The sequence below is a fragment of the Neomonachus schauinslandi genome, chromosome 7, assembly GCF_002201575.2.
Source record: "Neomonachus schauinslandi chromosome 7, ASM220157v2, whole genome shotgun sequence".
Taxonomy (NCBI): Eukaryota; Metazoa; Chordata; class Mammalia; order Carnivora; family Phocidae; genus Neomonachus; species Neomonachus schauinslandi.
Genome location: NC_058409.1, coordinates 21,023,380 through 21,046,746, shown reverse-complemented (window position 1 = coordinate 21,046,746; position 23,367 = coordinate 21,023,380). Strand labels below are relative to the sequence as shown.

The window sequence follows — 23,367 nt, the reverse complement described above, 5'->3', positions numbered from 1 at the left end:
TCCTCTTGGTCTTTAAAAAGCAGATGCCTTTATGGCTGAAAGTCATTTGGAGAATTATAATGGCACATTTGCCCTGCACAGTCTGAATGCAACAGTTCAGGAAAACTAACAGGGCAAATCTGCATGCCTTACTATAAATTATTAGAGCCGTTTCTTATGAACAGGAACACAAAACCCTTCCAAACATGTTGATACCATTGAATCCAAAGTAAGAGTTCAGGGTAATATTAATATATATTTTTTAGTTATACACTGAGAGTAATTTTTGTATATTAAGAAAGGAGAAAGTACAAAATACATACATGCAAATAAATCCGAAACTCTGGAGATGCTTACTGTATCTAAAGCGCTTCGTACTTTTGGGGAGTCATGATTCTAACAATTAGCAACATTAATATAAAATAACACAACAAAGAAATTCCACTGATACATCTACTATCAAAATCAGTTACCAAATGGACAGCAGAGGGACAATTTATTAGCAAAAATATGCAAGTAAATAAGAAGTTACGGAGTGTCCATATGTACCTCGTACTTTTTCATGAGGTCATTCATTCATACTGGCAATAAATATTTGTTGAGCATCTCCTTTGTGCTAAGTTCTGAGAATTTAGCAGTGAACAAAACAAACTTCCTCCACTCAAAGAGCTTACATCCTTGTTCTGGGCCTGGTCCTGAGTCCGCACAAATAATGACTAGAACTTGACCATTCTACTGGGTCGCTGTGAATAGTCATACCACATCTGAGGCAGGAGCGGTTAGTGGAAAAGGTACTGAAAGGAAGTAGGTGGATAGATGGAAGGTGAGAGACAGGGAAGGAAAGGGGGTGGGGAGCAGGAAGGGATGGGGAAAGGAAAGGAAAAGATGGCGATGGGGGAAAGAACAGGAACAAAGGACAAAGACAAAGGTGTACCCAGCAGGCTTTCACATCAGAAAATCCCAGCTCCAGGGAGCCTGGGTGGCTCAGTCGGTTAAGCGACTGCCTTCGGCTCAGGTCATGATCCTGGGGTCCTGGGATCGAGTCCCACATCGGGCTCCCTGCTCAGCAGGGGAGTCTGCTTCTCCCTCTGACCCTCCTCCCTCTCATGCTCTCTGTCTCTCATTCTCTCTGTCTCAAATAAATAAATAAATAAATCTTTAAAAAAAAAAAAGAAAAGAAAAGAAAATCCCAGCTCCAAACTGTACATTGCTTCTTCTACATGTGTAAGCTTGAGGAGATGGTTTGCCCGCTCTAAACCATGCTTTCCCTCCCTTTAAAACAAGGCTATGGCTGTAATGAGAGTCACATAAGATAATATACATACAAATAATTTGTAATTCATAAAGTACTTTAGAAATGGAAGAGGTTATTATTATTTATTGTTAACATTATTATTATTATTGCTAAATGGGTCAAAGAATATAATTACATAGACTTTTTTTTTTAAAGATTTTATTTATTCATTTGAGACACAGAGATACAGAGAGAGAGAGCATGAGCAGGGAGAGAGGCAGAGGGAGAGGGAGAAGCAGGCTCCTCGCTGAGCCAGGAGCCCAATGTGGGCCTCGATCCCAGGACCCTGGGATTATGACCTGAGCTGAAGGCAGACGCTTAACCATCTGAGCCACCCAGGCGCCCCAGTTACATAGACTTTTTAAAGTGATATCCAAGCACCCCAACATTTTCCTGTTTATTCTAAGTAAAGAGAATAGCATATAGAGGTAGATGATAATCTTGGTCACAGGCACCATTAGTAATAATCGAAGTTGAAATATTGGGAGGAAAGGACTAGGTTTAACCTAAGACTATTTAATTTTCAATAAGCATTGAAATTTCCAGGGAAATCTGAAATGCCATTTAATACATCTTCAAAACCACATTATACAGATAGGAAACTTCCTGGCAAGTATTTTTGAATCTTCAGACTGTGAGAGAAAGGAGTAAGAGTTTTTAAAACATTTAATTTTTTTCTAGTTATCTGTATATGAAAAACCTGGTATCCTAATATTAGCAACCTTTATTTTAGTATTTTTATAAAACTGGAATGCATATCTTTTCCTAGTTATATCAAAAGGGGACTGACCAGCCTCAGAAACAACTGGGCTATATAGTACAACACAGTCTTGTATCAGAGATGAGCTTTTGAACCTTTGCTCTGCAAACTAAGTTGTTCTCAGTGAATGTCTTTCCCTCTGCTGCCAATATATAGCTCTGTACCTGCCTCTTGGAATCACTGAGAGTATCTTTTACATAATCAGCCTTGAGTAAAGGGCAACTGTTAATATTTTTGTTAATGAGAGTAACAATTTGCCCAGGAGATTAGTTGACATCTTTTCCTTTGACTTATTCCTGAAGACAGAATTATAAGACATTATCTGGGGCCTCCTGGGTGGCTTAGCTTGAAATCCACTTGATTTCAGCCCAGCTCATGATCTCAGGGTCCTGACATGGAGACCAGCTTTGGGTCCCAGGCTCAGCAGGGAGTCTGCTTGAGATTCTCTCTCTGCCCCCTCCCCCTGCTCACTCTTTCCCTCTAAATAAATAAATAAATAAATAAATAAATAAATAAATAAATAAAATCTTAAAAAAAAAAAAAAGGCATTATCTGGCCTGCCTATAAAACCTGTTTGAAATTGGTTCTATATAACTTCTGGAAAATAAAATGTTGTTAAAACATACCAAAGTAAGGTGCTGGAGGTCCTATACCAAACTACTTACCAGCCTTTCTTATAGCTAACACCAAATTAGATTGTAGCAGCAAAATCCAAGCAAGTTTCCTTATTAAAAGCCTCAGATGACTTTATAATAATAATAATAGCAATTATTTCAATTCACTACAGCTCCAGTTAGTACATACCAGGCACTCAGCTAGTCACTTTACAAAAGCTACCTCATTTAATCTCAGAATTACATTGTGAAGTAGATTGGTTTTGTCACCATTTTACAACTAAGTAAAATGAGACCCAGGGCAACTGATGACCTTTTCCTCAATGACAGAGCTAAGAAGTGGTAGACCATAATTGAAATCCAAATCTGTCTGGGTTATCTCCATCTAAACCCTCTGACTCATTTCTTTCTCAGTACACTTTCCCCGGGGATATAATGGTTTAATGATGTTACATCTCCATTAGAAACACCCCATGAGACTCTAAGACCTCTAAAATTTAAAGCTCTAAAAACTGCATGTATATATTGTTCACTAATTTGACTCAAGATGCCAAGAATACAGTATTTCAGGCTAAGAGCTTCAAATACAGAAAAGTCCCTGTGATAAGCCACATCCTACCAAAAAACAAACAATAACAAAACAAACAAAACAAACAAAAAATACACAACCCAGTAATTACATAAAATACAATTGTCCCATCTTTGAAAAACATATGTAATTTATATATTCTAAAGATATGCTAAAAAGAACTGTTAATAAGATTTAAGGTTGGTTTCTCCACCTATCTATTACCAAGCATATTGACTAAATGGTTTTGGCTTAAAACTCCAGCATCCCAAATCGGCTTTTATATATAAAAATTCACTGTTGGTGTAAAAGTCAAAAACAAGGAAACAATGCAATTTAGTGATTGGCAAGCAAAGCAAGACTTTGGCACAAGTAGAACTGCAAAATTAATTGTTCCTAATTAGGCAACCACTCAGTCAAGAGCCAAGTTTGACTGTTCTTTGCTGAGAGGTAACCAGCCCTATACACTCTCAGAGGAATCCCTCCAGAGACTGGCTATAGGATGTTTCTCAGGTTGGCTTCAATAACATGGCCACTGAAATCTTTTTAGGGATACCCTGGCCCTCTTAGTTTGCTCTTGTAAAAGGAATTTATGGCTTTATCAATTTTTAGCACAACCAAATTTCGATTTGCTCTAGAAACGGCTATCTGAATTAGATTGAGCAATAAAATGTTGGAATATATCCAGAGATGAATGGTATTTTTTTCTGCTGCATTCACATTTATCACTTGCCCCTGTTCACCATCATGTCAAAATTCTCTATGACTCACTTATCCTACTTATTGTTACAGTTCAGAGGAAGTTCATCACACTAGTTAACCTCGTTCCAAGATAAGGGACTGAATTTCAGTCTTGGAGGATATGACTACTGAATGAAAAAAAAAAGGAACAAAAAATAGACAAGAGAGACTATTCAGCTTCTCCACTCCTTTAGATTAAACAAGATAAAATCAGTGCTTGAGAGTAAACATTTTGCTACTTTCTCAGGTCACAAGTTGGGCTGGAAGGACAAGGGGAATGAGCAGAAATGAAAGTCTTGAAAAACTAACTTTTGTACTATATATCCCTAACCCATTATTGTGTGATATGCAAGTGTTATAGGATAAAGGTTACTTGTAAAGTTCTACACTTCTGAGATCACTAATGTATAAACGTAGATAATTTTTCATAATTGCTCTATAAATCTAAAAACTCTATATGAGGTGTCAGTGTGTATCTCTTAGTCTAAACTACTTAAGTACTTTCACTAAGGCCCTTGCTGTGGATCCTCCTCATCCTCCACCTGCCTCTCCTCGTGCAAAAAAAGATATGCACAAATCCATTAGATTACACCAAATAAGTATCACTGGTCATACTTCAATTCCACTTGGTTGTGCCACCCACCTTCCTAGGTTCTTTGTTAATTAGTATCAACCAAAACCTTTCCCTTGTAGTTCTGTGTCAACATGTGCATCCAAAGCCTAACTTCAAGGGAGGAGGGAGAAGACTAGAACCTACTGACAGGGGGAAAAAAAAAAAAAGATGACAGACAGGGCTGGGGTAAGAGAGAGAGTCTGCCAAGTCTGCCAAGAGCCCGCCCACTGGCTGGGAGATGGGAACCCAAACTTGCTAGGCAAATCCTAGCTTGCAAGCAGTGCAAAATAAAAGCAGACATGAAGATAAGAATTCATGCAATTCAGATTAAACATATTTGTTCTTCAAATGTAGTCAACCTTGACAGTGTTACTATAAGGGGTAGGTAGGTATTCTGCCATGAAATCAAGATACCTTTCCTACTCATCACATAATTTTGTCAGATGGGACAAAATTTTAAAACATACCAAGTTCTATCTCTCTGTGTTCTTACATTCACTGAAGACATCAATAACCATAAAACTGCCCCCTCTCCCCAAAACAGTAAGAAGCAGAGGATTCAGAAAAGTTTTTAAACTTGTCTTGGTATTCACTCATCTACAACAGAGAAAGTGGTGGAAATGGGAGAGGGAGAATTAAACCACGAGTCACAGAACTGTAAAACTGTTTTGTATCCTTACTATGCACACTTCATCACATACCCAAAGTATTAATTGTGAACTGTTCTAACAAAAAAGGGCGGCGGCGGGGGGGGGGGGTCGGGTGACCCTCACCCGGTACTTTACCTGCGCCTACCACGAGGGCCCTGGGCTCACAGCTGCGGATACAGTGCAGAAGGGAGTTGGAGCGAATGTTGGAATTGAGGAAGGCCACCACGCAGCCCAGCTTGGCCAAGCCGAACCACACGTGGACGAAGTCAGGCTCGTTGCTCATCAGCAGAGCCACGGTGTCCCCCCTTTTCAGCGTGGAATGGTTTAGGAAGACGTGGGCCACTCTGCTACTCCTTTTGTCCACATCCTGATAGGTGTGGATGTCTCCCTCATAGATGATGAAAGGTTTCTGGGGCTGCTTCTTGGCAAGACTCAGGAATTTATCCAGGACAGTGAACAGCTCCCCTTTCAGTACGTACATCTCCAACCGAATTCCATAACGTACCACCTTCAGCAGGTACCAGAAATCGTCCCAGAAGTAAGGGAACGCGAGTTTCTGCAAGAAATGCAGGAAGACTAGTCCAGCCGCTAGTCCTGCTAACCATGACAGGAGCATGGGGGCCACCGGCACAGAAGGCAGCTGGGATCCCAGCCCTTCTCCCCAGGTGCAGCTATCCGCAGAGACCGCAGGTCCTCGGGGCTTCAGGCTGGCACCTGCAGTTCGCGCCACCGTTTCCGGGAGGGAGAGGGTAATCTTGAGAAACAGAATCAGAAGAGTGCACAGAAGAAGTCGCTCCAACGGATGCTGGGGATAAGGCTTGGGTCACCAGGCGGATGAGGGGAGAGCGCGCGATATCAACGCGGGCACTCGCAGGGTCCTCGGAATCTAGGAGCCCGGCTCAGCGCCCCTGCCTGGCAAAAGCCCCAACTGCGGCCCGCGCCCTGATGGGTCCTCCGGCCCTCTCCAGCCCTCTCCCCGCAGGCTGGGTCAGTCCCCGGAGCCTCTGCGGCCCGCAACAAATCCCACCACCCTCCGGAGAACTACGTCCAGGGGCAGATGCTTTTCTTCTGGGGACAGGCTTTCCGGCGGCTGCAACTTGGAGGCTGAACTCGAGCCTGGAGACGCTGGGGTGGCGACGGCTGAGAAAGGCAGCGACTTCCCCTCTTAACCCACCAGAAACCGCGCGGGGTGTCTGGGCCACGTCTGGGTCGGGGATGCCCCACGTCTAGTGAGATCCGGGTCCGAGCCCCGCCCCGGCTCCGCCCCGCGCCACGGCCCGGCGCCCCGCAGCTCCCCTCGGACGCACCACGCACCGCGTCCCGGCGGACTGCACCCCGGTGACCCCCGCGCCCGCCCGGAGTGGCTGCCTCCGGCCCGGGCCGCAGATACCCTCCGACTGTTCTTGGGCTGGTGGATCTCTCCTCCGAGCCACCGCGGAGGTGTCGTCCGCCTACCGCCCGCCTCCAGGCTCCCGGCCAACCCCCGCCCGAAGCGCCGCCGCCGGGACAGCTCGGGCCCCCTGGCCGCCTCCCCAGCTGGGTCCGGCGAGGGTGCCGTGACTGGGGCCTCTGGCCGCGAAAGGACGGTCCCGGAGGGAAAGCTGGGGATCCCGGAAGTCGTGGCAAGAGTCGAGGGCAACCAGGCTGCTGGAATTGGGGCGAGAGAGTTCATTCACTAAACAATAAAGGGAACTAAACTAAACTAGACGCTGGAGAGGCGACTGGAAGAGTTAAAATATATGTATTTATATGTATATGTACGTATGTATATATATCCCGATGGAAAGAGAGAGAAAACAACAAAAAAGATACCTATGAATTGGTCAGGTCAAGGAATATTTGAACTCTTTGATTCATAAAACACAAAATTGGGTTGTTCTACAAAAAGTACTTTTAAAAACTTAAAGGTCGGAATTGACATTTATATTGAAATTTTATCCTTAAAATGCCTAGAAGCGCTTTTTACAGAATTTTACAAAAATATTGATTGATGTGGGAGCTTAAGTCCATATCCACACACACCTCCCCTTTTTTTTTTTAAAGTATAAGATACTATTCTTGGGCGCCTGGGTGGCTCAGTCGGTTAAGGGTCCTACTCTTGATTTTGGCTCAAGTCATGATCTCAGGTTCTTGGGATGAGCCCGGGGTGGGACCGGTGCTGGGCATGGAGTCTGCTTGGGATTCTCTCTCTCCCTCTCTCTTTCTGCCCACCCCGGCTCTCACTCTCTCACTCTGTCTTAAAAAAAGAAAAGAAAAGAAAAAAAGAGAGAGAAACAGATACTATTTTCTGTCCTTAAAAATAACTTTTTAAATTTTCATGTGATCTTTTAAACCATTTACCAGGACTTCAAACTAAAGATTCCCAAGGTGGGAGGGGAAATGGAGAGGAAACAAGTAATTGTAAAGAATAACAATAAAATTTTACGCACTGATGAAATTTTACTGAAGGTAAGAAACTGAGGGGCATTTAATTGCACATTTTTTTTTCTTGCAGACACCAGCATCCCAGGCCTCTGCTTTTAAGAAGTGTGAATACATGGTTAATTGCACATAATGAAATGATTAAGCATTGCCTCACATTTCCCTCCTTTTGTCTTATGTTCTGCAGCTGGGTTCTAGCTAATTTCAGATTTCCTAATTAAGAAAACCTGATAACTCCAAGGCATCCTCTGGTTTATTAATCTGAAAATGATTATTTTGAAATTACAGTGAAGAGCCCAGAAGAAAGGCTCTTTACTTGCAGATGAAGAAAATGTTTCCTAAATTTACTCAGAAGCTCTGGTCTTTTCAATCCAAAAACATCTTCTCAGTTAAAAAAAAGCATTAGTATCAAGTAGTTTTCAACTTGAAAAGCATCTTTGAAATTCGATTCTTTTCTCTCCTAGCTGTAGTCTGCTTTAGTTACCTCCTGGAAAACAACATTTGAAGCAGACAAAGACTATGGAGCAATGGGTCTTAGGCTTTTGGATTTCCAGCACCAGTAAAATCTGTCCTCCTCTAGCAGAAAAAAAACGACTAAAGAAACATAGGTTGCCATCTTTTAATTTGTTAAATTAAAAACATAAGCACACATTAAAACAATTACCATCTACTGTCACCATTGTTTTATAAAGGGAAGGATTTATTTCAACATTAAAAACAAGGAATACTATTATAATAAAACACAGTCTTTTAAAATAAAATTAGCTTCATGAAAAATTCATTGTGTTACACTTATTTTTCTCATCATGGGCCTCGTAACATCATCCCAGGGCATGGAGCTAAATTTTTAGCAACTACAGCTACAAGTGGGTTGAGAAAATATTTGGCACCATGTGACATACTTTGATTCATTAGGAGAGCTACAAGCCTATGTTGCCAAAATCTATATTAGCCAAGACCAATTCCTTGCCTGAACTCTCACCACAAAAGAAGGAATCAATGAAAATCTTGGGACAGCTAACAGTATTATATGTACTATTACATTGGCTCATATATCCCTGCTTTTTTTCTATAAATTTGATATTCACTTTCAAAAAGAACCAAAGACAGCTAAGTAAAATAGATATAATTATTTGTTACAGTTGTTAATTATTGTAAAATGGGGGTCAGACAGTAAGAATAATTGAAAGTGAGTAAATTTATCATTTAATTAAAATAGAGGAGCGCCTGGATGGGTCAGTCAGTTAAGTGACTGCCTTCGGCTCAGGTCATGATCTCAGGGTCCTGGGATCGAGCCCCGCGTCGAGCTCTCTGCTCGGCAGGAGGCCTGCTTCTCCCTCTCCCTCTCCCTCTCCCCCTGCTTGTGTTCCCTCTCTCGCTCTCTCTCTGTCAAATAAATAAAATCTTTAAAATAAATAAATAAATAAAAATAAAATAAAATAGAAACAAAGACATGCAAATAGTCTAGACATTTCTGTTAACATTACTTTTGATCAGGGACAATGCAGTATTTCTCAGGTTTCCTTTTATGAAATACAGAAATTTAATTTTTTTCTTTAATGTTATTTGAAAATAAATATTGTGACTAAATTCAAATCAATGCAAAAAAGAAAAACAACTCTTCCTTTATTTTCAATGTAAATCTGCTCTCCTCTCCCCCTTCCCCATTTCTGACTCGACTTTCCCCTCTAACCTGCTCCCAATCCCCTCTACACCCCCCGTTCTGTGAGTAGATAGAAGTAAAACTGAACAAAAAGCATCATATGGTAGACCCCGAGTCATCTTATGCCCATAAGATTTTACCACCGTAACTTAAGAATTTTGACTTCGTGTAGACAAATTACTTGCGTCCATTAAGTATTCTGAGTATTCTGAGGAAATTCAACAGCAGTTATATTTTGGATTATAGGAAGTTTTGGGGGAGAAGGCACAGGTTTAGAAAATCCCAAATGATGCTATGTTGGTACCAAAATACCACAACAGGTATGTGCCATGGGCCAGGAAGCTGAGTTCCTAGACTGTAGCAGTGTTTGGGGAAGGTGGTAAGAGTGGGGTGGACCGTGTGAGGGAGATGCATGGTGAGTTGAGGCTGGGAAGGGGTGAATGTGAGACTTATCCACTTAACACTTCTGTCTAGGAATGGGGTCTTGCTCAGGTTTTAATCACTGTTTTAGTCTCTGATCATAGCTTGGTTTTTGATGGGAAGCCTAACTCTTCCTACAACTGGTTTGGTTGTATTAATGAACCATCATTGCCTACAAGTTTATTCCCCACAAGGACTCATGAAGCCAACTCAACATTAAAGATGAGAAGTGGGTTAGAGGGTTGGACAGTATTAACATTACTACATGTCTCTGACACATCAAACACTTCTTGAAATATAAAATTTTTATAGCACCATGTAAGTGATCCTATAATAATAGTCTGGGAAACAATTCTCAAACAAATTAAATCTTTAACTATTATTTTTGCCACAGACCAGAAACCATGCCTAGAAACTTTTGCCCATCAGGATCCTGCCAAGAAGATACGTATTTTATCCATGAATTTTAGAAATAGCTTTCTGATATCCAGGTACTTCTGTCTGTGATAACTTCCCCTTCCTCGATGTTGGTGTACTATTTGGAAGGGATATTTATATGAAGTTTTACATACTGATTCTGAGTCCTCAGGGTAGCTTCATTTCTATTTTATAAGCCACCTACATGGAGGCAGGTCATATGATCATCAGTGAGATAAAATCAAAGAAACTCTTTGGCAACTTTTATTAGGAATTAACAATCTTCCAAATATCACAGTGAGTTGTTCCCTGGGCCCTTAGTTTTGTAAGTCTCATAGGGTCTAAGATTTAGTCTCAAAGGTGTGGGAGGGGAGAGTGCGAATTCTGAGGTTCAGAGTGTGGATATCAATCCTGACACATCAAGCAAATTTACAACACATAAAATTAAATTTTTTCCAACGGCTTAATTATAGTAATTATTTCTCCCTGGGTAAGCAGGTGCTCCAGACCTGGCAGCACTCTGCCAACTTTGACTCGTGCCTTACGACTCAGGGGGTCAAGGCAGCCACTCCCAGTCGTCAAGAGGGGGATAGGTGGGGGGGACTGAAGGAGTCACCTTAACTGATGAGTCGTTGCTTCAGTTTTATTTTTCAGCTTTTTATTAAATAAAATTTACAAACACACATAAAGACAGAAACAATACAATAATGACCCCCCCCTACCATATTGTCATCACCTGGAGTTTGTGATTGTTAACCTTCTGCCCAATTTGTTTCAACTCTTTTTTTTCTGAAGTATCTTAATTTCAGACAACATAGCATTCCCACCCTGAATATCTCTAGGTGCTTTTCTGAAAAAAAAAAAAGGAGATTTCACTCCCTAATCACCATACCACGATCACATGCGATGAGATCAATGCTAATTCTTTAAGACCATCTAATACTTAGTCCGTATTTGCTTCCAAAATGTCTTGGGGAATTGGTTGATCTAAAACCAGAATCAGTTCAAGCTCTAAAGTCTAAGTTCTCTTTTAATCTAGAAGAGTCCTTATCACAACCTCTTTATCTTTTCCCCAGGCATTTCCTAAAGACAACAGCCCAGTAGTGTTATAGAGTGTCCCACCTTCTGCTTTGATCTCATTGCTTCCCCATGTCTCCTTTAAAATGTTCCTCTGTCCACCCAGGCAAACCAGTAATTAGACCTAAAGACTTGGTGAGACTCAGGTTAAACATTTTTGGGCAAGAATACTTCACAGGACAATCTATGTACTTTATGTTGTATCACATCGAGATAAACATGCTATCTAGTTGTGAATCAGTCCATCACTGATAAAGAAACGTACCTTACTGTATACGCTGATATCTATCTTGTTTTGTGTCCCTAATGCACTCTGGTGACCACAATCTATCATTACGCAGTGATCCTCCTCATTTTCTTTCATGGTTGTATATACTCCATCACGTGGTGAATAACATAACTTACTCAACTTGCTCTCCACTGGTGGGCTTGTTTTCAGTCTTTTGCCATTACAAATAGTGTTAAAGTTAATGAGTCTATGCACATGGTGTAAATTTATTTTCAGTGTAACTTTGGGATAGCTTTCTAGAAATGGGATTGCTGAGACAAAGAGAAAACATGTGTAATTTTTCTGAATATTGCCATTTTCCCCTCCATATCAAGTGCCCACCATCAATGTATGAGAGTATTTGGGAAGAGCAATGAAGTCTCTAATGACTACTTTGATTAAACTGGCAATACCGGGGACTACATACAATGTTCCCACAAATATGTACAAGTTAATTCATGTTCAGTATTGTAAAGCATTTGGTTCTGTGTTCTGACACCGTTATTGAAGTGTTTCATTTTCCTTTTTAAGATTTTATTTATTTATTTGACAGAGAGAGAGAGAGAGAGCGCGCACACACACAAGCAGGGGGAGCAGCAGAGGGAGAGGGAGAAGCAGGGAGCCCGATGTGGGGCTCGATCCCAGGACCCCGGGATCATGACCTGAGCCAAAGGCAGACGCTTACCCTACTGAGCCACCCAGGTGCCCCAAAGTGTTTCATTTGTATTGAATATACTTTTTAAACTTTATTTTACATGAAACTATGTAATTCAAAATCCACATCTGTGGTATGATTTGGGCAACACTAAATTTCCAGCCTTTTTAGACAGTAAATTACAAAAACATATTTAAAACAAAAGCTAAACTAAAGTAGCAGACCTTTTCAAAGATGAGAAAGAAAACAGAAATGTGGCCTCAACATCCAGACCACACACTTCAAAGAGATAGACTTTTCCAAATCATTACAAGAATATGTGTTCTGATTTGTTACAGAAGGCACATACAAGTTTTGGCTCATTTAATTAATTATAGTCATAGGCAGCATAATATAGTATCAGATGAAAACTTAAAGGTTACAAAGAATTTCTGATGCATGCCAACAGGAAAACTTGTCCACTCTTTAAAATTGGATTTTGAACCCAGAGAAGGTTCCAAAAGCCCTCGTATCCATTTTTCTCTGTGTTGAAATTTCAAGAATAAAACTACAAGTTTGATAATGCATTCTTTTGCCAGGGAAAGACACCCCAAAACTAATGGAGAAAGCCTGGTACTCTCTCAAAGAGAAGGGTTTTCAACAAAGTCAATATCAGGTTCTGTGGCCCTGTTCCAACAACCTGAGAACAGTACAAACTCGGTAACTGATGCCCTTCTTTAAAGATCAGAGTACCTGGGATATAACTTCCAGCAGTAACATGCTGATAGAACCTGCAGATAAATGATTTACCTGGTGCTCAATGATTTACCAAGGAGAGGGTAGGAAGCACAGTTAGACCTGGCTGCTGTCATCTGGCCACATAATTTATCAAAACTCAGGCCAGTGCCTTCATGCAGCTCAGGACCATCTTTGACAAGGCTCTAGAGGAAATGTTAATTAATTAGGCCATCTCACCAGGGAGGCTTATGTCTCTGGCACTCTGTCTGAGCCCTAGCATAATACTGGTGGATCACCAGCAATGTTAAGCATGCAGCATCTGGGCTTCAGGGTCATGTAGTGATGCCCGGCTGAGATAATGACCCACATTGGACAGAATATAATAATCTGGTAGACCAGATGGCCTGAGGCATTTTCTGTACCTACCCTTGACCCCCAAGAACCCTGGGGTCTGGTCAGTGGACCCGCATATTGGTCTTCACATCCATATTAGCTTAGGTTGCCCAATTCAACCCCTGATATGAGTCATCCTCAGAGCTCTCCACTTAAGTCTTTATGTCCCCTGGCTTCCAAGGTCACATGATATAAGACTAAAGAATTCTAATTCATATTCCTCTCTTAAGAGTTCTATTTAGTACCCACTCCCATGCCAATAACAGATGCAGAGAGAACTGTAAGCTGAGGGGTACCTCGAAAGCAGTATCACCTAGTGTATCTCTCATTTCTGCAGGGCAAAATAGACATACTCTAATTCTCTCCAGGCATTTAATCAGCACATATTCTTCATTAGAACAACTTTCACTGTCATTGTGGCTATTCCGATAGCAGGCCAGGATTTAGAGAAGCTGCAGGACAAATAAAAGGGCTCGAAGTAGGTAAATCAGAGATAGAAAACCATACCCAACAAAGTCTACGTTCTCCAGGTCTATACGTAGTAGGGAGCCCAGATAGGTGAGGTCTGTAGTTCTCATTGCTCCCTAAGCATTAAATAAAGAAGAGGTTACTTGTCTGATGCTCAGGCACCAAGCCAATAGCCCAGAAGTTTCTGCCTGATGCTTCTTTTCCCTTCTCCCAAGATGTGAACATTCCCTTCTCCCAAGACTATCACTAGCCCACCAGCTTGCCTTCCTTTGGCAGAGAGCACCTACTGGAAGACTTGTAAATACTGTTGCCTCACATGTAGTCTGAAGGACATTCAGACTACATGTGAGAGAAATATCCCTTCTCCACTAGACGAGCCATGGCTTCTTCACTAGATGTGCTGCAGCCCCTAGCGTCGGCAGGTTGGCCAGTTGGTCTTTCAACTTAGGCAGCCGGCCATTCCCCACTGGCTCTCATGAATGGTTGATCCTTAAATTATCAACGTGCCAAAGATCAATTTGATGAGTGGCAAATTCACCAAAATTTAATTCAGTGAAAGATAATTTGCTCAACTATTGATCACTTCTTTAATGTTTTAGTATTCATTTTTTTGTTTGTTTGTTTACTTTACCATTACCCTCTATTGCTACCAATGCCTTAGTCTTGACCTTGTACCTTCCAGAGGTTGTCAGACCAATCCTGGAATGTGTGTAAGGCAATTAGTCCAGCCTTGTTGCCACCAGAGGCAGGAAGGGGGCAGACCCAACTGTAGGAGCAGGGTGACACTGAGCTGCAAACAGAGAGTTTAAGTGTCAATCTATCTTTTGAATATAAAAAAGGAGGGTCAGCAGAAGGTCAAGTGTAGATGGTGAAGGAGAAGTTGCAGGGGGAGGCAGCCACCTCATGTAGCAAAACTGAAGCTTTCCGAATAGTGTGACATTTTTTCTTTCCAGCCACAATGCTTGGTATAGTTCCTCATACTGGATTAGGAAGTAATCCAGTAAGTCTGTAGGTGGAGTAAACCTACAGACTACTGGATTCATTCATCCATTCATTATGGAGTTAGAATGAGGAAGAGGTTGACACATCTTATGAGGATTTTTTCTTAAAGCCTCTTACTTAATTAATTTGAAAATGTATTTGAGGGCGGAAAGGCTGGTTTGGCAAGTTTTAGAAGATAGAATAAAAGGATGTGAACACACAAATTACTTCCTTATGTTTTACGGCTTAGGAATTATGATGTACTCAAAGCACGAGGCTAAAGCTAACCCACCCATTTACCCTCCCACTTACTACAGCAGCTCCTCTTCTGTCTTTAGTAAGGCCTGTACATTGTTTGCTGATGTGCTCTGAGGAACTGTTTGGCTTCTGAGCAGCTTTTGGGAAAAAAAAAAAAAAAAAAGCAGACTTGTTCACTGGACTAAAAATAGAGACTCACCAGCACACATACACAGAAGCATCTACTACTGAGGCGTTCACAGCATTGTGTGGGTTCTTTTGTTTTAACTTCATGGCAAAGCAAATAACTCAGAATTAGTTTACACATATATGGATGTATGCATATATGTATATTCTTTCCTGTGTAATATCTAAGAAGAAGAAATATTATTATTAATCAAATGTAAGTGTTCTTTGGGTAACTGAGTTTCTTGAGAATGTCTTTTTTTTAAAACAATACCTTACTGAGGTATAATATAATATATAGAATAATTTTAAAACTGTACATAAAGTGTGTAATTTAGTAAGTCTTGATATATATGTATATGTGCATGAAATCACCACCACAATCAAGATAATGAACACATACCCATCAATATCCAAAGTGTCCTCACTTTGAAATCCCTCTTTTCAGTCACTCCCCACCACACCTGCCCCACCCCATCTCCAAGCAAATACTGACGGTGCTTTCTATAGATTAGTTTGCATTTTCTAGAATTCCATGCAAATGAATCATACGGGTGGTTCAGAGGATCTGACTAGCCATTTTTCCAAATAAAACTTACAGAGAGCTAACAAGTAGGTACAGGAAAAGATGCTCAACATCAGGAATCATTAGGGAAATACAAATCAAAACCACAGTAAGGTATCACCTCACCCCTGTTAAAATAGCAATTGACAAAAAAACAAGAGATAACAAATGTTGGGGAGGATGTGGAGAAAAGGGAACACTTGTGCCCTGAGGGTGGGAATGTGAATTAGTGCAGCCATTATGGAAACCAGTATGGTGGTTCCTCAAGTAATTAAAAATAGAAATACCATATCCAGCAATTCCACTTCATGGTATTTATCCAAAGAAAATGAAAACAAAAATGTTCACGGCAGCATTATTTACAATAGTCAAGATATGGAAACAACTGAAGTGTCCACTGGCAGATGAATGAATAAAGTAGTCACACACACACACACACACACACACACACACACACCCATAGAATATTATTAAGCCATAGAAAAGAATGAAATCCTACCATTTGCAACAACATGGATAGACTTTGAGGGCATTATGCTAAATGAAATAATTCAGGCAAAGACAAGTACCATATGATCTCACTTATATGTAGAATCTACAAAAACCAAAAATGAAAACAAGCTCATAGATTTAGAGAACAGACTGGTGGTTACCAGAGGTAGGGAGTGGGAGGTGGGGGAAATGGGTGTAAGAGGTCAAAGGGTACAAAATACCAGTTATAAAGTAAATCAGTCATGGGGATGTAATGTACAGCATGGTGACCATAGTTAATATGTTGTATTACATATTTGAAAGTTGCTAAGAGACTAGATCTTTTTTTAATCCTTGAATATTTTTTAATTTAAATTCAATTAGCCAACATATGGTACATCATTAGTTTCAGATGTAGTGTTCAATACTTTATCAGTTGTGTATAACACCCAGTGCTAATCATATCATGTGCCCTCCTTAATGCCCATCACCCAGTTACCCCCCCCCAACCTCCCCTTCCACATTCCTCAATTTGTTTTCCAGAGTTAAGAGTCTCTCATGGTTTTTCTCCCTTCTGAGGACTTCCCATTCAGTTTTCCCTCCTTTTCACTATGATCCTCTGTGCTGTTTCTTACATTCCACATATGAGTGAAGCCATATAACTGTCTTTCTCTGATTGACTTACTTTGCTCAGCATAATGCCCTCCATTTCCATCCATATCAATGTAAATGGTAAGTATTATCCTTTCTGATGGCTGAGTAATATTCCATTGTATATATGGACCACATCTTCTTTATTCATTCGTCTATCGATGGACATCTGGACTCTTTCCACAGTGTGGCTATTGTGGACATTGCTGCTATGAACACTAGGGGGCAGGTGCCCCTTCAGATCACTACATTTGTAAGTTTGGGGTAAATACCTAGCAGTGCAATTGCTGAGTCACAGGGTAGCTCTATTTTTAACTTTCCGAGGAACCTCCATACTGTCTTCCAGAGTGGCTGCGCCAGCTTGCATTCCCACCAACAGTGTAGGAGGGTTCCCCTTTCTCCACATCCCCACCAACATCTGTTGTTTCCTGACTTATTAATTTTAGCCATTCTGACTGGTGTGAGATAGTATCTCATTGTGGTTTTTGATTTGTATTTCCCTGATGCCAAGTGATGTGGAGCATTTTTTTCATGTGTCTGTTGTCCATTTGTATGTCTTCTTTGGAGAAATGTCCGTTCATGTCTTCTTCCCATTTAAGAGATTAGATCTTAAAAGGTCTCATCATAAGAGAAAACAATTCTGTAACTATGTATGGTGACATGGTGACGATGTTAACTAGACTTACTCCAAAATGTATACAAATAGTGAGTCATTATGTTGTACACCTGAAACTATTATAATCTCATATGTCAATTATACCTTAAAAAAAAAACCCTAATATAACTATGGCTTAAAAAAGCAAAAAGAAATATTCTTAATGAACCTAAAAGTTCATTAGCTTTTTCATATTTTTTAAATGCATTTTTTACATATAAGAATCTTAAATCAGTGAAGGCCTTTGGTTTGTCATTATGTTGCCTTTTTTTTTTTACTTTCCTATACAGTTTCAAAGGTATTAATAAGCAACATAAATTACCACGTTATTAAATAATTGTTTGTTATGTATTGTTTAACTTCTCTCCTGAATATGATTGTTCTTAGTATTTACATTTGTGAACATATTATTATGAAATAATTTAATTAAACATTATTATTTTATCCACTCTAATGGTAATTCTGGGAGCACCAGCAACTCCAGCTGGAGCAGCAAAACTGCATGCTTCACTCATATGCACATAACTATTATTGAGGTAAGATCTATTCTTGATTAAGATACATGTACAAGACAGGATTAACTCTAAGGTAATTAATAAGGCCCCCTTGACATTCATGTACCATTTTGTTCAGCAAGTGGAGACATTTTGAAATAAATCTTTTATCCTGTGTTAGAAAGAAGTCCATACCTATCAGGATGAGGACACAGGAGCAATCAGGTTAGCCATGTCTTGATGGACCAGGCAGCTCTTAAGAAGAGAGACACAGGGCGCCTGCATGGCTCAGTTTGTTAAGCGACTGCCTTCGGCTCAGGTCATGATCCTGGAGTCCCAGGATCGAGTCCCGCATCGGGCTCCCTGCTCGGCAGGGAGTCTGCTTCTCCCTCTGACCCTTCCTCCTGTCATGCTCTCTCTCTCTCTCTCATTCTCTCTCTCTTAAATAAATAAAAAATCTTAAAAAAAAAAAAAAAAGAAGAGAGACCCATTGCTCTGCTACTAAGCAATATGCCAGACTTCATTCATGTATGGTTTATGGTGGTCAAGTTGGACCATATAGCAATACTCCTCATACCAAGGCTCAATCCAATTCCTGTCTGCACTGTCCTCACCAAAGCAGAGCCATGTTATTGGTACTGAGTGATGGTAAGTCTTTTTTTTTTTTTTTAAGATTTTATTTATTTATTTATTTGAGAGAGAGAGAATGAGTGAGAGCGAGCGCACATGAGAGAGGGGAGGGGCAGAGGGAGAAGCAGACTCCCTGCCGAGCAAGGAGCCCGATGCGGGACTCGATCCTGGGACTCCAGGGTCATGACCTGAGCTGAAGGCAATCGCTTAACCAACTGAGCCACCCAGGCGTCCCGAGTGATGGTAAGTCTTATATTATTTATATTGATAGTCAACCTACTGGCTTTTATTTCTACAGAAACATGTGAAGTGTTAAACCATCTATTTAATGGATATGTATTCAGTATCTATTAGGAAGCAGATATTGATAGATGCTGGGGATACAACATGAAATATCACAGTCCCCTCTCTCAGGAAAGGGAGGTGGGCATGGCGGCAACCAGTAGGATGGTTTGTATAATGGATGAATGAACAGAGTGTATTGAAGGGACAAAATGAAAGAATCCTCAGGTAACTTGGGAGAATCAGATACATCTTTCTAAAGGAGGTAATTTGAAATGCACTTTTCTGAAATGTATCATATCAAAGAATAGAGATGCCCCAGGCCCAGGCCCAGGAATCAGACTACTTGGGTTTCACCTGGGCTTCCTGTGATATGTGAAGTTACTTGGTGTCTGCATATTACTTCCCCCACCCACCACCAAGCACTACTGCAGACACACGGTGAGGTAACACGCATAAAGAACAACATTGTGCAGTAAATTTCTAGTAAATATGACCCATTCCTGCTTTCTTTCCATGACCAAATGTGTAGTCTCATAGAGCATTAGGATGAGAGCATCTGGTTCGGGTCTCACAGATAAGGAAAAGCAGATCCAGAGATGCTGGTTGGCCCCAGCCACCCAGGTCACTGATCTTCTGAAATAATTTGTAAAATTAACCTGTGACCCCTCTGGAAGTAGAACTTGCTTCATTTTTATTCTTTTGACTCGAAATATACTTGGATTCTGAGCTTACCATTCCTAAATAAAGTAGCATTCAGAAATTTATGATAAAATGAATGAGATTTTAAAATCTTCACATTGTCAAGACTTCAATTACGTTTTTTTTTTATCAATTGGATCAAAACTTCAAAGTATTTGCTGTCTAAAACTTGAAGTATTTTCCTTCACATTCTTGATTATGTGGCTATTTGTGAAGATAGTTTAGATTCTAGATTCTAGATGTCAGATTCTAGAAGCTGACGTTAATATTTGGTTTCTGAGGAAGAGTCAGTCTTTCCAACATTTTAATACTTTATTGAATAAACTAGATGATGCCCCCAAAGATCCCCTGCCTTCACACCTCAGAACTACAGCAGATACAGGCAACTCAGCCTTAATCACACTCAAGCCTGAAACCACAGGTGATACCTTTTTAATCCTGTATTCCTACTGTTCAATATCCTACTGCACAATAATTCATTTGAACAATATCTGTGCCCTACATCTATATCTCATTATCATTATGCAGATGAAGAAGAGTTCTAAGAAAAGAAAAATTTCTAAGAACTCTTTTTTATTTTGTAATGAAAATTCATGAGATTAATACCAGTAAATATCAGCTTTCCAAATGTTTTGAACGTTAGAATGGATATTTTGATACTAAAACAACATTTATATTAACTGTACCTACATATCCACTGCCTAAATTAGTCAAAGTTCAAATGAAATGATTTGCTACATCTTTTTTTGTTTTTTTTTCTGTTAATTTATTGGTATTTCATGTTTGTTTCATTAGCTATTTCACAAGTGCTTATTTGCTAAAAGAACACATTTTTGTTCACTTGGCTTAGAAGCAGGCACAAGGAATCATCACATTTATACACTGAGTTAGTCCAGTATAGACTCTGTAGGCTGGTGACATTTGGGTTGTAAATTAAAATTTTCAACACATCTGCACTGACTGGATTTATACACAAAATATTTTGTCTGAAATCCCCTGTGCAATGAAGATGGTTGAAATGTCAAAACATAATGTTCTGAAAAGGAAAGCAGCAATGGAATTTAATGAGTGTTTGCCCCAACAAGCAGGTATCTCTGTACTTGGTACTCCTTATTACGATCCTATTGACTAAAAACTGTACAGAAATTGAGGGACATCTTGATGAATCAACCTAGAGAATTTATACTGGCCATCTAGGAAGTATAGCCAGTGACTTCCTTGACTGGAAAGAATTAAGTTGGATCTCACAGTTTGGTGACAGGAAGAAAGAAAGAGAGAAAGACAGAGAGGAAGGAAGGAAGGAAGGAAGGAAGGAAGGAAACAAGCAAGTTCAGATATTTAAATTGCAAGGACTGCTCATGGATGGTAGATGTATTTTAGTTTTCTAGACAGCAGGGAGGTATACTCATGTACACCCAGAAATGGCCTCTGACATATGAAAAGCTATCCCAGAGAAGGACCGTAATAGTTTGCTTTTATTCCCCAAGGCTGCAGCTTCCCTTCCCTTTCACTGCCTATGACTGCCTTCCCTTTTCTTTACACAGAATGTTGGTCTTCTGGTGGTACCCCCACTTACCCCCTCCTCCAAGTTTTTGATGGTAAGAAGAGAAATGACAAAGAGGCTGGTTGAGAAAGGAAGGTAGAAAATCTCCAAGGTGGGTTCTCTCCCTACTTCCTTTCTCACCAGTAAGCCACATTGTCAATCTCCCAATCAGGCTTTCACCTCTTGGAGCTCCCCCTCATTCTCTTCGCTGGACTTCTAATGCTGATTTTGCAAGGAACTGCCAAGATAGTCATCTTTTTGCATAGAGCAGAGCTAAATTCCCTAATGTTTAATTAAACCTTAGAGAAACTGATTGCAACTGATTGCAAACAAGAGGAACCAACTAACACTAAGCAGATTTAAACAGAAAAGGCATTGCCAGAAAGGCTGGAGAACTGGACAAAGCCAGGGCAAAAACCAGAGGAGGCTAGACCCAGTGGGTGCAGCTGAAACCACACCTCCGAGCACCATGTGGAGGCAGATGCTGCTATCTCTCCAGCTGTCCATGATGGACGTGCGCCATCTGGCACACAGTTCCATCTGGCACCAGACGGTATATACACTGTGGCACCACGGTGACTGAGGCCAAAAGTAATTCATGCTGTGGATGAATTCTTGCTCTACACTGAGGGCCTGTAAGGTTGTTCTCATCCCTCGCTTCTAGCACCTGGAGAAAGAAGGTGTTTGGACAGTGGAGATTTTGTACTAGGAGATAGGCCCTGCCTCCCCAAGCATCATGAGGTAGAGAATTTCCCAAATAGAGAAGAATAGAGAAGAGGATTTCCCAAACATAGAGAAGAGCTTCAACACCTAAACAGCCGAAGTGAACCAAAAGGCTCACTAGAGTGACATTTTTTAGATGACTTGAATTTTGTGAATTTCCCCATATGTTAGTTTTAAGCTAATTTTTTTTTAGTTTTATTATTGAATGAAATGCTTTTTTTTTTTTAAAGATTTTATTTATTTATTCATGAGAGACAGAGAGAGAGAGAGAGAGGCAGAGGGAGAAGCAGGCTCCCAAGGAGCAGGGAGCCCGATGCGGGACTCAATCCCAGGATGCTGGGATCATGACCTGAGCCGAAGGCAGACGCTTAACCATCTGAGCCACCCAGGCGCCCCTGAATGAAATGCTTTTAAAACCTCAAAGAAAGGTTCTTCAAACAGTGAGATGTGACCTCTAAATGTGTCATTAAATCAATTTGGTGAGCTAATTTTTTTCAACACACTAGAAGGGAATACAAATTATCAATGTGCCTATCGCATAGTAGGATGAGTTTTTTTTTTTCCCCCTGAAACTCCTGTTTCAATTATGTAAATATATAGGTACATATTTACTTAATTATGATGTAAAATGCCTTTATGAGAGTGGGTCCTAGTAAATAAAAGTCTGAAAAGCACTCCTGCAAAGGACTGTATACTTGGATTCAGGCACTTGGAGACCAGAGAATAACATCAATTTTTTCATGACAATGACCTGGGAGGGGAGACAAACTGTGGGCATAAGGGACAGGTCAGGGCAGCAGAACTGGAAACACGTGGGCCACTGTCAAGGCCTGTAAGTAATGTAATTGGGAGCTGATGCAGAACGAAGGACCTCTGAGATCTCCTTGCTCTCTTCCAATTGTCCTTGACCCAGCCCCAAAGGGCTGGACTTCTTCATCCAGGTCTCAATAATCATCCCCAGTGATTGGGGAGACAGTGTAGGAAAGGGTGATGGCAGTAGGGCATGGGTCCCATCATCCCAAGTTAGAATACGTGATGAATTTCCCCTGGGAGAGCTGAGAGCATAAGGCTGGTGTCTACAGGACTATTACTGCTATCATGAGGACCATCATGAGTTCTGTAGGCTACATGTACATTATTATTTTTATAGGAAATATGTCCAATTTCCAAAGAACTGACACACTTTGTACTGATTTGGTAACTTCCTCCAATACTTCCAAGTAGAAGTGGGGGTTGATGAAAAGTCATGTCCACGAAAGAGGAAGTGTCTCTTGCTATAAACATATGAACAGGCGGCAAAAGCCATGTAAATATTGCTTTGTAGTTTGGCATTTGCAGGAATTGTAGTAATATTAGACATCTTTAATGTTGTCATACTCTGACATTACTCACTTTTAGGTCTCCCCCGAACTGAATTATTAACTGGAACACACTGACAGTCTATCCCTCCTTTTTGTAGGGAGATAATCTCGTCAATTATCATGTTGATCTTCACATGTACCAGGCCAGAATATCTCTTCTTGGCGCTG

The 23,367-nt window shown here is 40.6% G+C and overlaps 1 protein-coding gene across 1 annotated transcript in view; it reads right to left on the bottom strand.

Annotated features, from left to right (window-relative positions):
* Nucleotides 1–6,034, bottom strand: part of SLC27A6 (solute carrier family 27 member 6) — a 68,252-nt gene extending 62,218 nt beyond the window's left edge. Inside the window, exon 1 of the mRNA XM_021701931.1 lies at nucleotides 5,355–6,034. Coding sequence (XP_021557606.1) covers nucleotides 5,355–5,835 — 481 coding nt within the window. The 5' untranslated portion in view covers nucleotides 5,836–6,034. The remainder of the gene's footprint in view (nucleotides 1–5,354) is intronic.
* Nucleotides 6,035–23,367: the final 17,333 nt, after the last annotated feature.